Genomic DNA, 18,534 nt, shown 5'->3' on the forward strand with positions numbered 1-18,534 from the left:
ATGTCTTCAAACTCTTTTTACTTTATTTATCTGATTCCTATATACGGAAATATATTGGCTTCGCCCAGTCCTCTAAACGATCGGAGCTACGGCTGCCCCGCGGTCGCGGGAAGTGCTCGGGTGCCATCCGAGGCTAGCTCCGGCGGCCGGAACACATACCTCTACGTACATACATCGGAGGCAGCGTGCTCTGTTGTTGCCTGCGTCTAGCCGGTATCTAGGAAAACAGTTGCCTCCGCAGCTCCGCCCTAGCCATGCCCGCTAGGAGGTCGGCGCCCACCAGCTGTTCGGCGAAATGCGCAGGTTAGACTGCTGCAGCTTCCTGTTTAATTATCTGCCGCTATGCTCTCCTCATGCCATCTTTTGTTTCATCTGTATCTTTTTTCTTTTTGCGGGGGCTGTTTCCTCTGTATCTAGAGCCATTTGTGATCGTTTTTGTTCTGTTGGTAAAACCACTGGCGAAGCCGCATTGCAATCAGTTTTTGTTCTGTTCTGTTGGTAAAATAGCTTGATAACGTTAGGTGATGAATACTCCATTTTTTTCACATTTGAAATTGGGTGTTTGTTTGTGGTTAGTTAGTAGCAATCAGTTTCAATTGCTTTGATATTTATAAATAAGGGTCATGGAACAATTACACAATACACTAGGTTAGTATAATTAGGCAAACGACTGGCCTATTTTATTTTGATCGTTATTGGCATCGGTATGATGTGCAATCATTTGAGCAAATGCCCAGTTTATCCAAGTGCTCGGGTGCCATCCGAGGCTAGCTCCGGCAGATTATCCAAAACTCGCCCAACAGAAAGGATGGATGAAGCTTCATATGGATAAGGCTCAGGGGATAATAAGAAGTGAAACATCACTTGCTTGGATCACAGCTGTTTCCTGACCTCCAGTAGACATATGTTGCAAAGAATGCGGATGTGAATGAGTCATGCTCCTCAAGTTCTGTCACATCGTTTTTTCAGTCTTTGTGAATGAATAGATGATCTAGTACAGTGATGGCTTTACTGTAGATAGGTGATTTACCCCTTCCAAAATACAGTACTTCCTCCGTTCCTAAATATAAGTCTTTCTAGAGATTTCAATATGGACTACATACGGATGCATATAGACGGAGTTTAGAGTGTAGATTCATTTATTTTGCTCCGTATATAGTCCATATTGGAATCTCTAGAAAGACTTATATTTAGGAACGGAGGGAGTACGTTTTAGACATGGACACTGTCTCAAGGCACTACTTTTACCGATATTTTTCATATGAACATGCTAGTTAAAAAAAGATTATGTAATTATGGATTATACTTCTTGAAAAATGTAATTATTCTTTTACATTCGAATATTTGTTATCTGTATCAATAATCAAGTTAGATAAGTTTGACTAGTGCTCTCTAGGGTGTTGTCTATTTGAACGGAGGTAGCATCTGAAAACATGCTTAGCCTAAAAGTCCATTCAACTGTGGTATGCTCTGCTGTTGCCATCAACTTGCTAGGTGACAGTGTGACACCCTAGACTTCTCTAAGATCTTTAAGTTCATGAATATAATTAATACTATGACATGTGAGCCCGCTAAAATTCATCCAAAAATATGACCAACTGTACCTTGCACACACAAAAAACAAGAGCTAAGTGTTCAGTTTAAAATGTCCAACTCTTGTAATTTGTAAGCTGCAAATGTTCAAAGTTGTTGATGAAAATTGCAGTTTCACATGGTATGCTATTCATTATTACACCCATAGTTCTTTTATAAGTTCTGAAAACTTCGGGGTGCTTCAAACAACATGTTGGGCACGCGCAGTCATGCTCATGTAATCCGTGATAGCTAATAAAACACTAGCAAATTGTCCTTGAAGGCGCTACTTCTACTAGAAGTAGATTGTTGTATCTGTCACTCATTAGCTTGTGGTCAAACAAGTAGAATGGTGCTACAAATGCTGGTCAAGGACAACGCCGGTGCCTGATTGCTTCACTTATTTTTTAACTCGTCTGCCCATTCTTCTTAGAATCATTTGGAAGTTTTATACAAATGGAAGTACAAGTTATTGGCTCCACTCATGAAATTTCCTTTGGCTCAGATCTCTTCTTTTTATTTCCTATTGAAGTACATGCTGCTGAAACTTTCCTAGGGAATTATTATGCCACTATTCAAACGCCCCTTAAATGATTATTCCAGCATTTTTTTATGAAATGTTGTTGATTCAACAGCTGATGTGGTCAACAGAATTTTCACTTTAAGACGTGCTACAGAAAAGTAGTACTAATCATATCCAGAGATTTCAAAGCAATTAAGGAACCTACTTTTGGCTGGTCAATGAAGAAAACTGGCTGGTGCCGGTGGGGCCATTGATTTGAAATGTATCTTTTTATATGTAAATATACTGTAGTGCGCAATCGATAGTTAGGAGAAAATCAAGAGTCTTTGGAGAACCTGCATGGTTCTCATTTTTTTGGTCGTGTGACATTGTTATATCATCTGCTATGCCAGACTGTATACCACTCATCCCCAAGTTCCCAAGTGGCTCTTGTTCACTTCCATTTGCTCCTCACATTCGTTGCTATCTCCCAATCACCTTTTCTTGCTTTAGACCCCCCAAATTTTCTGTTCTTGCTTGCCTCACCTTCATCCTCTTGCAGCTTGCCTATACAAGCTTGCCCACCACAAGCATACCAGCAACACCACGGTGCCCGTGCCAGCATGAGTGGAGAGACTAGCAGGGCCTAAAGGGCAATGTTATTCTGCCATATAGAACCAACCTGTTGAGTTGAATTATTGGTGTAGCCATGTATCCTCCAAAGATCTTGATCCTCCTTCTTGTTCTACCTTTAACTTTTTCTTCTTCCAGATTTGCCATGAGCAAATCCTTTGCTTTGAATGTTGAGCTTGGCACCATATGGCGAAATGATCCCTCCCTCCTCCACAACATTTCTCCAGATGATAACTTCTCTTTGCGCATCATCCTCCCTATGGATGCGTTCACGACTTTTATTAGTGGCTCGTATGATTCTAGCATTCCTTCATTTGCCTGCGGCTTCTTCTGTGCAGGCGCTGTGGCTACCTGTGATGACTACATCTTTTCCATCTTCTTTGTCAGTGTTTACAGCTTCAAAGATGTAGTTTATTTAAATTCGCCTGAGGTGGTCTGGTCTGCCAACCGTGATCGCCCGGTCAAAGAGAATGCTAGTGTTCAACTTACTGAACTTGGGGATTTGGTGCTCTTTGATGCTGATGGAACACTGGTTTGGTCTACCAATACTACGGAGAAGTCTGTTGCTGGCATGAATCTTACCAGCACAGGCAACCTGGTGCTGTTAAATCATGCGAATATGGAGCTCTGGAGGTCTTTTGATCACCCAACTGACACACTTGTCACCGGGCAGGTTCTACAAGAGGGGCAGAAGCTCATGGCAAGCACCTCGATGACAAACTGGGCCAGTGGAAAATTTTATCTCACTGCCCTTCCTGATGGCATGCATGCATTTGCAGGAACTGATACTCCTCTATCATACTATCAGAGCCCCACCGGTGGAACTGTCATGACAAACAGGTCAGCATATGTTGCACTCAAGAATGGCAGCCTGGAGGTGTTCACTTGTTTCCGGGATACAGAGGCACCGGATTACCAGATCCAGCTGCCCAGGGATGACTATGGGCTGGTGTTTGTGAGGCTAGAGTTCGATGGGCACCTGAGGTTATATCAGATGCCAAACAACAGTTGGTTGACTTCAGATGTTTTTGATATAACTGATCCTTGTGCTTATCCTCTAGCTTGTGGCGAATATGGTATTTGTTTGAATGGACAGTGCAGCTGTCCTGATGCTGCCATTGGCCAATCCGGATTGTTTGAACTAATTGATCCAAGGGAGCCTAATCGTGGCTGCTCGCCAATAGATTCAGTATCCTGTGATTCGTCACAGAAGCCTAGGCTTCTTTCCCTTCCCAACATCACTCGCTTCAACGGTGTCTACAATTGGACAACAAGTGAAGAGCGATGCAAATTGTCATGCTTGAATGATTGTTCGTGTAGGGCTTCATTCTTCCAGCAGTTTGACACCTCCACTGGTTACTGTTTTCTTGCATCTGACATATTCTCCATGATAGATGCAAATTCCCCAGGTTACTCAAGCAATTTTAGTTCTCTGGCATTTGTTAAAGTTAACGGAGCTACCCGCAACTTTGTGCTATCTCAAGGAAAATTAACCGTTGCATTGGCCGTTGGTTCTTCAACTTTTATTGCTTTAGTTGTTGTTGCAGTGCTTGTAGTTTTACGAAGAAATAGGGCAGGGCCATTAGAAGATGATGACATTATCGATCAGTTACCAGGGCTACCTGCAAGATTTTCTTTTATGGAGTTGAAGTCGGCAACTGAAGATTTCTCAAAAGTGATTGGGAAAGGAGGATCTGGTTCTGTTTTTGAAGGACAGATTTGTGATAGGCAGGTTGCTGTGAAAAGATTGGATGGCATTAATCAAGGGAAAAGGGAGTTTTTAGCAGAGGTTCAGACTATTGGAAGCATCAACCACATATATTTGGTGAGGCTAATTGGATTTTGTGCTGAAAAGTCGCATAGGCTTCTTGTCTATGAATACATGCCGAATGGATCTTTGGATAGGTGGATTTTCCAAAGGCACCAAGAAGCACCACTTGATTGGAAAACCAGATTGAGGATCATCACTGATGTAGCAAGGGGACTGGCTTATCTTCACAGTGACTGTCGGGAAACAATCGTTCATCTAGACATCAAGCCACAAAATATCCTTTTGGATGAGCAATTCACTGCCAAGGTATCTGACTTTGGTCTTGCCAAGCTAATTGATCGCGAGCAGGGCAGTGTCATGACTAGATTGAGAAGCACGCCAGGTTACTTGGCTCCTGAGTGGCTGACATCTGTGATCAACGAGAAGGTTGATGTGTATAGCTTTGGCATTGTCATCATGGAAATTATTTGCGGTAGAAGTAATTTGGATTACTCACAGCCTGAGGAAAGCTGTCATCTCGTCAGCATGCTGCAGGACAAGGCCAAAAATGACCAGCTGTTGGACCTTATCGATCCGCGCTCCGCTGACATGCAATGCCATTTGGATGAAGTGTCGCGCATGATGAATCTGGCAATGTGGTGCCTGCAGGTTGATAGCCGTCAACGGCCTTCAATGACTGAAGCCGTCAAGATCCTGGATGGTACAATGGATGTTGAAACCGAACTTGATTTGGACCTTGTAAACATAGACCTGATGGTGGCAAATAGAGCAGTTCGCGGGAAGACTGCTGCAACTCTGCAGATAGACTCCGTCCTTTCAGGGCCAAGGTGAGCGCTAGCTCAAGGTTTGGAACATGATTTTACATCTGTCCTGTGCAGCATCATGATTTATTTAGATCCTAAAGTTGTGATATAGATCGCCTCCTGGTATCAATAGTTACACAGTATAATGGGTAAAAACTGTACTTCCCGGGTTACATTATTATTTTTCTTTCTGAACACTGTAATTGCCTGAAGTTTGATATGTATGCATCTGTGGTGAGGTTCTAATCATCTCAGTGAGCTCGGTTTTGCTTAACCAGGCAACTCCTTGTCGTCTACAAATGTTTCGGCAGCATTCTTCGTTATATTAGCTTTCTCGAGGATTCTTTGTTAGCTTTTTTTGGCTAAAAAATGGGTGGAAACACCTTTTTTTCGTGAATTATAAAACCTAATTTCGTGGGATTGACGAGGTGGATCGCCAGCCCGCCAAGCCCGACTTTCAAGAGGTTTCCAGCCCAAAGCAATCAAAGACAGTGCGGAGAGGATCCCTGGAAGATCAGCGCCTCCGCATGAAATTCCGTCCAAAGCAATCAAAGACAGTGCTGTAAAAGGCAAACCCGTTGCGCCTAACAGGCACACGTAAGCCTTTGCTCCTCTGTTACCGCGCGGTGCGCGGTCCAAGCTTTGCATTTTTTCACATACGGGCGTGAAAAGACGTGACCCAACATGCGGGCGAGTAAAACACAGCACCGGCGGTAGGTAAACAGCAGCGGTCGCGAGGCGCGATGCGAACAAGACAGGCGGTAAACGCAGGCAGACATGGGCGCGCGGCCCCCAAAAGGATCCTTCCCAAATCCCGAGGCAGCAGCAGCAGCGATAAATTTGACAATTTTGACCTTGGGACAAAATCAATTCACGAAATGAACTACCCGTGAAACTATTTCACAGCACCGACCCTTTTGTGTAGCGCGTGCCACGCAGGCGCCACACCATACGGTGCAACGCCCAGCTCTGGGGCGTTGCACGTCTGTCCACCGTGGCAGCCCTTGGGCCCGCACCCAGTAGTGCAGCGCCTCCGAGCTAGGCGCCACACATGTAATGTGCAGCGCCCGGCCCGTAGGCGCTGCACTGTGACTTATCCAGCGGCTTGGCCCCCTCCCCCACTCCCCCCACCCCACACACCCCAACCCGAGCTTTGCCACCCTCTCCCCCTCTCAAATCCTCTCCCAAATCTTGCAAATTTGAAGAATTTGTCCGTGGATTTCGAAGTCATACCCTCCCTCAAGGTAATCTTCTCCGATCCCCTTGTTTTGATCCAAGTAATGCTAGTTTGGGGAAACCCTAGTTTTGTTTGGATCTAGAGATTTGCATGGAGATGTGAGATCTTTGTTTGCCAATTTCCTATGATTAGGCTTTGTTAGTATGTTAGGGTTATTCTTATGGGTGTTCTTATGTTGGTGCTAGGGTTATGGTTAGGGTTAGGGTTATTGTTAGGGTTATGGTTATGGTTAGGGTTAGGGTTGTTGTTTGATATATATATTAGGGTTTGTATTCCGTGTTAATCCTTAAATTAGTACTCATGGAAGCAATGTTACGTTGTGTTGTTTGAATGCTTATAGGGATGGGAAGAACATGTGTGTTTGTTCATCATGGGGTAAAGACGCCTTCTTGAAAGGCAATATTGAACCGGATCCAGATGAGCTTGATATGGTGTTTGATAGTAGTCCTAGCTATGCGGAGCTCTTGCAACAAGTGAGGAAAGATTTGAATTGGATGGACCCTAGTGATATTGTTGAGTTGGAGGGAAGGCATAATGTAGGTTTTGGAATGCACATCCGTTGGAAGACAATGCGTATCAACTCGGAGCAACGTTGGGTTGCATACAAGGAAACGGTGGCCGATTCACTTGACAAGGCTCTTGAGTTATTTGCAACGAAGAAGGTTGATTCAAATTTGCATTTGGACTTGAACTGGAAACCCTCCCCTTTGGTTGCTAGTAGCCCCCCACCCTTGAAGCGAGATAAAATTGTTGAACCTCTTTTGACCCAAGAAGTGAGGCCAACATTGAGCCCGTTTACAAACAACGAAGATGAAGCTTTGCAAGAGGACAATGATGAGTATGCGGACGATGACAATGAAGTTGATCTCCATGACAACAATGTGGGTGATCTTGACAAATATCATTTGCAAGAGACAATGGACCATTCCATCCCTTTTTCCCGTGCATATGCATCGGATTCGGATGACGAAGGTCCCGATGAACAAGTTGATGAGGAGGGGTTCACGGTGAAGGAGGCCGAAGCTTTCGAGAAGGTATTCGGTCGGGATCACAAAACACCATTGTTCAAGGATGTTAATCTCGCGGATGAAGCCGTTGTGGATGGTGGCAAATCTATATCTCTTGGGGTTAGGCCAAGCTCTCACCGTGATTTGGGAGACGACAAGAACCGGATTGCTAAAGGGTCTAAGTTCAAAACCTTGTTGGAATTGAAGATGTGGCTCGACAACTACTCGGTTATGCATTATCGTCCACACAAGGTGGTGCACTCGGACGTCAATGTGCGCTACACGGTTGCATGTGCATGTGAAGATGAAATATGTACGTGGATTGTGCGTGTAAGACCATGGAAAGGAGGTCCCGCTTGGCACGTAGTGAGTTGTGTGCCAAATCACATGTGCCGAGGCAAAAGGGTGGATGGCAAGATTGTGTCCCAAGACCACAGACAACTCACGTCCGAGTTCATCGCTTACAGGCTCTCCAACTCAATATCCACACTTCCAACAATGAGCGTCCAACATGTCATTGACCTTGTGAAAGCCATCTTTCATTACAAGGTGAAGTACGGCAAGGCATGGAAGGCGAAGCAAGCCGCATTTAAGATGTTGTATGATACTTGGGAGGAAGCATACAACCGAATCCCTAGGTTGTTGTTAGCCATGGCCGCCACAAACCCGGGCATGGTTCATGTTGTCGAGCCTCATGGGCATCAAACAACGGTTTATGAAGGAAAGAAAGTCCGAGTATTTGGCCGTGCACTTTGGGCGTTCGAGCAATGCGTGAGGGCTTTCGAACACTGTAGGCCGGTCATCGCCATCGATGGCACGTTCTTGACCGGACAATACAAGGGGACCTTGTTGGTTGCGATAGCAAGTGATGCCAATAACCGGGTGTTGCCATTGGCATTTGCTTTGGTTGAGGCAGAGAACAATGACAACTGGGAGTGGTTTTTGCGTCTTTTGAGGACGAAGGTGTTACCCGCTCAAAGAGAAATTTGTGTCATATCGGATCGGCATGCAGGAATTCTTAACGCGGTGGAGATTGACATTCCCGGGCATGCTCCGTTGCACCATCGATGGTGCATGAGGCACTTTTTTTCGAACTTTTATAGGGCATGTGGCCTTAAGGAGTTGGCCGATGATCTTCAAGATTGTTGTCTTGCTTTCTCCGAGAAGCGGTTCGCCACTTTGTTGAACAAATTGCTCGCACACAAAAAACTTGATCACGGGGGTCAAGACTTTATGAATAGGCACGTTCAACACTGGAACAAGTGGGCACGTGCTTTTGATGAAGATGGCCGGAGATACGGTCAAATGACAAGCAATATGGCTGAATGCTTCAATAGGGTGCTTAAAGGTGCACGTGGATTACCCGTGACGGCAATAGTTCAATACACATTTGACAAGATGAATGCGTACTTTCTAAAGTACTCGATGGAAACTGATGCACAGATAGCGGGTGAGAACCCACGTAAGTACAAGTACAAGTTCCCACCCAAGGTTGATGAATGGTTAGAATTTCAATCACCAAAAGCCGGACTCAGAAGAAGCTATATTATATGACAATGAAGAGTGGAAGTATGAAGTGAAAGAGCCAGGAGGAACCACAAACGATGGCCGGCAACATGGAGGTCGGGCTTTCAAGGTGTCTTTAACACAATGTGATTGCTCTTGCGGGAGGCCATTGCTGCTTCATCTCCCATGCTCACATTTGTATACCGCCGGTCGCGTTAGAAATATGGACATCAATCACCCACGCACCGTGAGGGAGTTGGAGTTCTCAATCATGACGGTCAAGAAAACATGGACTCCCCGCTTTCACCCATACTTTGACCAATCACAATGACCGGAGTACCATGGAGTTCAACTATGGCCGGATCCGGAGTTGAAGGTTGTTACACGGGGTAGATGTAAAACAAAGCGTTTTAGAGGCGACATAGACGGATGGGGCCATGGTGGCCGCCGCGAAGCGGGAAACGATCAATTCCAACAGCCTCGTGAGAGCTCCCGTTGTGGGGAATGCAAAGGTCATGGCCACAACAAAAGAAAATGTACGAAACCAAGAAAAAGGTTCAAGAAAAATGATGTAAGCACTAGCCAACAAGGAGCTACACAAGGGAGCCAACTAAGAGGTAGCCAACAAGTGCCAAGCCAACCAAGAGGTAGCCAACAAGTGCGAAGGCAACAACGTGGTAGCCAACAAATGCGAAGGAAACCAAGTGGGAGCCAATTTAGTGGTAGCCAACAAGTGCGAAGGCAACCAAGTGGGAGCCAATCTAGTGGTAACCAACAAGTGCCAAGCCAACCAAGTGGGAGCCAACCTAGTGGTAGCCAACAAGTGCCAAGCCAACCAAGTGTTAGTCAAAGAGGATCTAGGCAACAAAGAGGTCGGCAACTAGGACTTACAAGAGGCCGTGGTGGTGGTACTCTAGGTTGTAACGCTCCGGACACACCCGCCGGTGGCCGTTACTCCTGGCGGGATCTAGACTGGCCCCACAGATCAATACTAGTCTTTTCTACGCACTTTGTCCTCACTCGTGCGCACCCGGGAGCAACTTCCCGATCGGTCACCCATCCTGAAACTACTTCAAGCTGAGCACGCTTAACTTCGGAGTTCTGTCCGAATGGGCTTCCGAAAAATAAGGAATTCCTTACTGATATGAGTAGTCTATCATCCCTATTAAGCCAGGCTATCACATACACCCCCACTCAGAGGAACCGACGTCCTCGTCGGGCCAAAGGAACGTTCCCTCTTTGCACATACGTCTGTGCATCCAGTCCGATACATGTGCCATGTCAGGTGCCACGACGGGTCACAAACGTCATGAACAACATGACCGCGCACCTGTCCGCAAACATCCGTGTGACCGCGAGGGTCGGCTCTGATACCAACTTGTAACGCCCCGGACACACCCGCCGGTGGCCGTTACTCCTGGCGGAATCTAGACTGGCCCCACAGATCAATACTAGTCTTTTCTGCGCACTTTGTCCTCACTCGTGCGCACCCGGGATCAACTTCCCGGTCGGTCACCCATCCTGAAACTACTCCAAGCTGAGCACGGTTAACTTCGGAGTTCTGTCCGAATGGGCTTCCGGAAAAGAAGGAATTCCTTAATGATATGAGTAGTCTATCATCCCTATTAAGCCAGGCTATCACAGTGGTGGTGGTAGAGCTCGTGGTGGTGGTGTTGGCCGTGGTGATGGTCTTGACCGTGGTGATGGACTTGGCCGTGGTGATGGACAAGGGCAAGGTCGTTATAGAGGAATGTTTGGATACCTCGATGGACCATTTCCGTATGTTGCTCACTAACTATAATGTTTCAAATGTTCTTCTTTTACATGTGTTTCCATTTGTTTTTATTGTCTTTACTGAGCTAAAGAGAGGATGCAAAGTGTTTGCAAGCTACAGCCGCTGCAGCGCCTAGCCTGGAGGCGTCACACTGTACAGTGCAACGCCTAGCTCCCGGGCGTTGCACTGTACAGTGTGGCGCCTCCAAGTTAGGCGCTGCAGCGGCTGTAGCTTGCAAGCAAAGTAGTTGCTCTCTGCTTAGCTCAGCCCAGGCGTGCAACGCCTCAGATTTAGGCGCTGCACTATACAGTGTGACGCCCAGCTCTGAGACGTTGCACCCTTGGGCTGAGCTAAGCAGAGAGCAAACACTTTGTTTGCAAGCTACAGCCGCTGCAGCGCCTAGCTTGAAGGCGTCACACTGTACAGTGCAACGCCTAGCCTAGGCGTTGCACTGTACAGTGTGACGCCTTCAAGCTAGGCGCTGCAGCGGCTGTAGCTTGTAAACTTGGTCATTTTCAGGTACATTGCATAATTTCCTAGAATAAGCAGTCAAAAACTTTAAGTTCACATTTCAGTCACAGTTGAACATTATTAAGACAACAAGTGCAACATAGAGGATCAAATTCAACATTGATAAGGCATCAACTCCAAGTTCAACATAACTAAGACATACAAAGAGGATCAAGTTCAACATAGGGCTACCACAACTCCAAGTTCACCGACATAACAACTCCAAGTTCATCGACATAACAACTCCAAGTTCACCGACATTACAAATAAAGGACGATGACTGGTTCCTAAGAAGAGCTAGTTCCTTGAGCGCTTTTTGGCTGCTCCCCCCCTCTTGTTGGCTAACTTCTTCACCTTCCTAGGAAGAGGAACACGCTCCCGCTCCGGCTCCGGTTCCTCCACGTCATCGACATCGTCATCCAAATAGTCATCCAAAGCCGCCATCCGCGAGGTGCCGACCGTCCTTTTGCCTCTTTCGGTCAAGTCTTCAGGTGTGTACTTGTTGATTCTCTTCCTAGGCTTTAGCATGTATGCAGACCTAACCTGGTACGTCCCCAAGGTCATATCATCAGCAGCAACCTATGCATCAACAAAAGATATGGAAAGACCGTGTGTGAGGATATAGTTAGCAATGCATGCTCATGCCATACCTCTTGGGTGACCACACCCACATCCTCATCCTCCAAATGATCACCATGGCTCTGGCCCGAAGCGGGATCTGATGGTGTCGCCGACCTAGACCGTTCTGGTGATACATACTCGGGGTCACGACAACCAAAAAGGTTTGATAGCCGCCTTAACTTTTGGCCCTGGTGCTGCAACATGTACAAGTGAATGAGACATCGAACGTAGCAACACATGTTAAGTGCTAGTTTGAAGGAGATGTGAACCTTGATGAATGCTCGAAGTGCACCTTCTCCATCGCTTTTGCCAGCCGGGGTTGTTTCAAGAATAGTCTCGGTCTCATCAGCTGCTTTCTTGATCTGGGCACGCTATGAACAGAAATGGTATTAACGTATTAGGCAAGCGAAGATGTGAATAGTGTGAATGAAAAGCAAAGAGGGCAAATACCACAAAGTTCATCATTGGAGCTGAAGGGATCACTGAGTTGCCTTTCCTGACTAATGCGTTGTACTAGTGTTGGGCTACCTCGTCAAAAACAGTGGGTTCTTCCAAAATCTCCTCAGCAACGCCGGCTTGCATACCCCCACACGGGTACTTGCAAGAAACCATGTGAGATAGTTGTTGAACGCTACAGGGCAGTGCTCACGAACTGGACTCCTTTTCCAGCCCTAGCTTGCTCCACACTAAGCGCAAACTGTACGACATACTTTCTGTGATGCTTGGCCCAATCCTTAATCTTCCGTTGCCTTTTCCTATCCAACCTGCAAGTTAAAAATATAATATTAGTAGCATCGAAACCACCGAGAAGCTGCTAAGTACTCAAGGTTAATTATATCTTACACGTGTAGCAACTTGTCCGTGTCCCCCCACTCCGGCGGATGTGCCTGTAACAAACCAAACTGACGGCGCACTCGATGTGGGAGGTGAAGCTCAACCGCCCAGTTGCATATGAGTGGGCACCGCATACGCCAGAGATCCCTATCCCTAATGCACATCGGATTCAGCCTGAACTCTAAAGGGTTACCAAAACTATCTCCTGTTTCATACGGCTCCCATATCACCTGCAAAATGGGATAGAATGCAAAATTGATATCGACTTGCAATAGAAGCATCATAATCACTTATGCAATGTCAATTCACCTGCTCAGGCGTGATCACGTCAAGCTCGCTTTGGTACAACTTGTACATGACCGAGGGATCATCTGTCGTCTCATTTATCACAACCCACTTGTAAGCCCAAGTGGGTAGCCGTAGTAGGTCGCCTTTGTCGTCCCAATCATCGTACTTCACCTTCTTCGGACGTCCAACCGGCAAACGCTCCCAGCTCCATATGGAAAGTGCGAGCAAACAACCACCAATACCTCCAGATGACCTACAACAGGCTTCGTCCAACTGCACATAAAAGAGAACATGGTTCAATTAAGAGCAAGATCGCATTCATAATGTAGCAATGAAGTGAAAAGGAAACAACTTCATACCTGTCTATACAAGTAAGCCAGTGTCACCGAACCTCAACTCCAATTGCTATCGAAGACGGTCAACGCCTTCAGCCACATCCATGGAGCATTCTTGCCTGTGCCATCAGCAAACATAGTTCTGGATATCACATACCACATGTAGACACAAGCATATGTCTTGACCGTGTCCTCATCAGCTTCCGGTGGGCAAGTACCAAAGTGCTCAGTAATCCACGTGAAAGTAGCACCGGCTGCGACTCTTTCCTTCTTCTTGTTTTCTGCTGCTGGTTCCGGAGGCTCCGGAGGAACCATACCGATAAGGGCATGCATCTGCGCGCGCCACCCATCGGAATCGGTGCTCATACGTAGAGGATTCCCATCGATAGGAAGATCGGTGATCATAGCAATATCCTGGAGCGCCACTGTCATTTCCCCAGTCCGTAGATGGAAACTATGTGTCTTCGGCCGCCAATGATCAATAAGCGCGGTGAGTGCTCGAGCATTGTTGGGTGGCGTCGACCGTCGACCATATGAATGAAAGGGAGAAGTCCTGTCTCCCTTACATACGGTGTGTATCGCTCATCATATATCATCCACCCAAGGGTGACCCCGTGAGAACGAAGCTTCAAAGGTGCAAGCTCCTACAAACAAACAATTCATAACATTACATATGGGGCATTTGTGTTTGAAATAAATACGAAATTCATAAAACAGGCCACTTTCATTATTACCCGCTGCTCCACCGCCATAGCGTACGACCGATGTTGTTTGTCCCAGTGATCATCAAGAAGCCAAACCATCCTAACAATTTTGAAAGAAAGCTTTTTTGTCAACACGATTATCTTTTGAATACAAATAAACTAAAGTACACCTACTAGATGCAACCGTACCAATCTATGTATCCAACCATATCAAATCAAACAGAACTAATAAACTAGGATTTCACAAATAACTAGGCCTACTTCATAGAAATAACTTTTCCATAAACTATGCCTACTTCATACAAATAACTCTTCCATAAACTAAACTAGGGTTCCACAAATCAAACAAACAAGGGTTGTAATAAATGCAAAGTTTTAATACATGCAAGATTCAAATCTAATCTAATCAAACAAGGATTCCTCAAATCTTCAAAATATCATATTTTCTATGGATAGAAAGAAGGGGATCGGAGGAGAGTACCTTCTAGGATGGATTGGTGAAGAAATGCACGGACCAAATCGTCGGATCTGAAGGATTTGGGAGAGGGGATTGAGAGGGGGAGAGGAGGAAGCCGCCGGCGCGCCTGTTCTGTAACTGCTGGAACGAATGGGTGGGGTGGGGGAGGGGGAGGGGGAGGGGGAGGGGGCGGCTGGCATCTAAGTCACAGTGCAGCGCCTACGGGCCGGGCGCTGCACATTACATGTGTGGCGCCTAGCTCGGAGTCGCTGCACTACTAGGTGCGGGCCCAAGGACTGCCACGGTGGACAGGCGTGCAACGCTCCAGAGCTGGGCGTTGCACCGTATGGTGTGACGCCTGCGTGGCGGGCGCTACACAAAAGGGTCAGTGCTGTGAAATAGTTTCACGGGCAGTTCATTTCGTGAATTGATTTCGTCTTAAGGTTAAAATTGTCAAATTTGCCAGCAGCAGCAGCCTCGCTCTGTCACTCACGACTACGCATACTACTGTGCGTGAACGGGCAGCGGCTTCAGGAGGACGCAGGGACCGAGCGAGGCTGCTTTCCATCGGGCGCCAAAGTCCGTGCCCGCTTTACTTTCTCGGCCCCGTCGCTCGCGTTGCTGCGTCGCGTGGACGGATGCACGCGGTGGGGAGAAGAAGGTGCGGGTGCGAGTGCGACGCGAATCGAATCCGAGGAGGCCCAGAGCTGCTGTTCCCGTGGCGGAGGTGGCCGCGTGCTCGGCCAAGCCGATCATCGCCCCGGGGCGTCGTCGATCGTACTGCTGTTACTGGCGCCTTGCCCTCCGTGTCCGTGGGGCGCACCGCCTGCGTGCTCGCGCTGGGGGCGCCCGGCCGTGTCTGTTGCGCGAGAACGATGCGGCGTGTGGTCGGTTACAACGATCACGTACCGTGGTCGTACGTGTCCTCCAGCTGCCGTGCACTCTCCTTTCCTTTCCTTTCCTTTCCCTTTGGCCCGTGATCTCCCCGGTCCAAGATAAGCTGCGACTCGTCGGCACAGCGTCCTCTTTCCGAAGCTCCTGCACGCCGATGCCATCCTTAATTTCCCAGAAGAGAACAAACGAACCTTGCATTAGTGCAGCAGCAGTGGCATCTGAACCGCATCAGATCAAATCACAGCCCACATCAGGCCTGCTGCTGTTGGTCGCGTGGTGCGCGTTCGATTCGCTTGCGTAATCGCGTACCACTAGCACTGCACTTAATGCGGATCCCTGAACTAACTACACGCAGTGTTATCCGCGGGGACCCCGCCACCGCCATCCACGGAGAAACTCCACGAGAGATGGACCAAAGCCACCAGCAGCATCGCCCTCACCGTGCATCGCCTCGCCACGAACGCCCACATGGGCGTGCCGCCTTTGGACAGGCCAGGACGCGGACAGGTCGGCGGCACCGGCACCCATACGGAGCCCCCCCTCCTCGCTACCGGCCATACGCATGGGGCATCGTCGTAGTCGGACCAGAGGGAACAGTCGGCCGTCAAAGTAAGCAATGCCAGGCTAGGGCTTGCGCTAACCGCCCACTCTCCAGGCAAAGAGCGCCCGATTTGATTAAGCCGGACCGGTCTCCCCAAGCACTCCAGAGACAAATATACATGGCCATGAGGGCAGCAGAGCACGGCGATGCGGCGAGCTGGTGCTACTACGTGCCACCACCTGCCCCTGGCCATGCACACCGGCTCACCCTCACCGGCCTCCAGTTTTGCATGGCTTCCAACTCTGGCCAGGATGACGATGATTGAGGAAAGCTCCTCGCATTTGACCGCCATCATGTCGACCGTCTTGGTAACCTGCCTGCCTGCCCTGATCGTAGTAGCCGTGCATGTGCGCTCTGCCTCTGGGTGGCCTAACATGTCGTGGGGAGAAATGAAATGATGGCTGGCTTTGGCCACCTGCGTCGATCGCTTTGGGCTCGTCATGATTGGGGTCTTCAAAGACCGATGATACATACAGTACCATCCATGCATCCATGCCTTTGGAATATGAGCATTGGGGGGAAATTCTGTTCGGCCGAGGCCCAGTCTCTTTCTCTTTTGCCAAGTTGATCGATCAAACAGCATTTCCGTAGCGGCAGTAGTTATATATATATACTTCTGCTGCCGGTGATCTGCCTTGACTTTCTTTTTAAAGGCAGACGATGTTGACCCGTCTGCAAGTATAAACGAGATGTACATCCTCCTGTTCAAGAATCTGATCCTATTGACAGTTAAGCGCAATCTGATCCGATACCAGTGTCCGGACATTGTTTCGGTTAGACGACATGACAGATGAGAGAGAGAGAGAGAAACACGGAGAATTGCGGCATCAGCGTGCATGATAAACATGTACTACCACAGAGTACGTACTGCAACCGCACATCGCAGGCACTGTTATTTTTTTAGGGAACCTCGGTCTTTATTAATCAAGCAAACAGGTTACACAGAGTCTCCCGAATACATCGCAGGCACTTCCCACCTCGTGATCCGTTCACCTGTGATCCTGGCACTGTTACTGTTACCAGATGGAGCTGGCGGCAGGGGCGACCGAAAAAGAGGAGTGGCCATGAAAGACAGGCCCGGAGTGGGGCGCCTTGAGAGCGGAGGAAAAAAAAAGGAGCGGCGTGATGTTCCATTCCATCCATGGGCTGGAATCCGAAGGAGGAGCAGGGCGCGTACAGTGTGCGGGCGGACATGGACCATCGGCGGTCGGAGAAGGAGAACGACGGCGACGGCTCACTGCGCGCTTGAATGTGCGCGCGGGAGGTGGTACCGAAAGCTCGCTCGTGGATCGGTTCACGCACAGGTTCGATGTACCTGCATGCGGCTTTGCCTTTCACGGCGTGTCGTGCTCCATCCATGCATATGCATGCATGCCTCGAAGTGTGCTAGCATGATTTTGGCTTGGCAATAGGATAGGAGAGGATGCATGGTGCCGGTGCACGAGCACGATGGCTTAGCTAAAACGGGCAGAATTGGTCTGCCCAAACATCAGAAGAAACAAGTAGTACTACTCTTAACTTTTGCTAGGGAGAAAACAAGCACACGTAGGTTGATTATAGTCTCAACTAGCACTAGTGAGGATCGGAGCAGGCTGGCTGGCATTTTATGTGTTTGTCATGTTTTGCTTGTCAGCACCTGCATGCCACCGAGCCTTGACAAATGGACACGGGGCTAGCTAGCTAGGCGGCGGCTACACCCACACACACGTAGAGATTATTCTATGGTGTATGTATAGACGAGATGGTGTAAGTAGAGGAGCACCAGAGTGGATTACATGGGAACAATAGACCATTGAATTCATCAACCTGTCGGAACCATCATCACGTAACTGCTTGTCTTGTTTAATCCAGTGCACATGCAGTGTTTTGCAAACTTTTGTTAATTTGATGGACGGGGGGAGCCTACGTCTACATGGTTGGTCAACCTCACTCATTGCCATCGGGGTTCATAATTCAGAAACACAACTTTTGATCCAGAAACAAAGCAACCAAAGCCTCTGTTCAGAAGTTGCTAGTACTAGGGCAGATACTCGATCGCCGACTGGTGCAACGTCGACCATCATGTCACAATGTCGTTCTTCACTTGGCTGCTAGGGTAAATCAAGCAAACGGCCCGGTCAAACCGCCACGGCACCTCCACTCCACCCAAAGATACTCCACCTTGGTGCGTACATAAGGAGGATCTTCCCTTTGCGCTTCTATATATCTAAGATAATATTGTTCTTGTTCAGTGGCTCTGCCTTAGCAGTAGCAGCATCTGAAAACACCGTCCGAGCGAAAAGAGAAAATCCCACGAGACGTTCGTCACCGCGGAAAGCGAGCGAGCGCAAAACAAAAGCGTGCAAGGAAACCTCACCCGGCAGCACAGCACGTACGTACGTGCTTTCGTGCTCCGTCACGGTGCCGACCGAAAAAGTCCGGGCTAGCTAGGGGCCAGGGCCAGGCCGCGACATTTCCGCTCCGAGTTCCAACAGAGGCCCGAGCA

At 48.1% G+C, this 18,534-nt stretch overlaps 1 protein-coding gene and 1 pseudogene across 2 annotated transcripts; one reads left to right on the top strand and one right to left on the bottom strand.

Annotated features, from left to right (window-relative positions):
* The first annotated feature begins 80 nt into the window (after positions 1-80).
* Positions 81-5,592, top strand: LOC125520686 (G-type lectin S-receptor-like serine/threonine-protein kinase SD2-5). Of its 2 annotated transcripts, XM_048685651.2 has the most exons (2): positions 81-303; positions 3,046-5,592. In XM_048685651.2, exons 1-2 carry the CDS (start codon positions 255-257, stop codon positions 5,307-5,309), a joined length of 2,313 nt encoding a protein of 770 aa, XP_048541608.2. In that variant the 5' UTR covers positions 81-254; the 3' UTR covers positions 5,310-5,592. The 2 variants fall into 2 exon arrangements, with proteins under 2 accessions (XP_048541608.2, XP_048541607.2); XM_048685650.2 differs by having other exon boundaries at positions 81-5,592.
* A 5,951-nt stretch (positions 5,593-11,543) lies between these two features.
* Positions 11,544-12,401, bottom strand: LOC147960284 (uncharacterized; annotated as a pseudogene).
* Positions 12,402-18,534: the final 6,133 nt, after the last annotated feature.

This window comes from Triticum urartu, chromosome 7A, assembly GCF_056163025.1.
Source record: "Triticum urartu cultivar PI428250 chromosome 7A, HENAU_Tu73, whole genome shotgun sequence".
NCBI lineage: Eukaryota > Viridiplantae > Streptophyta > Magnoliopsida > Poales > Poaceae > Triticum > Triticum urartu.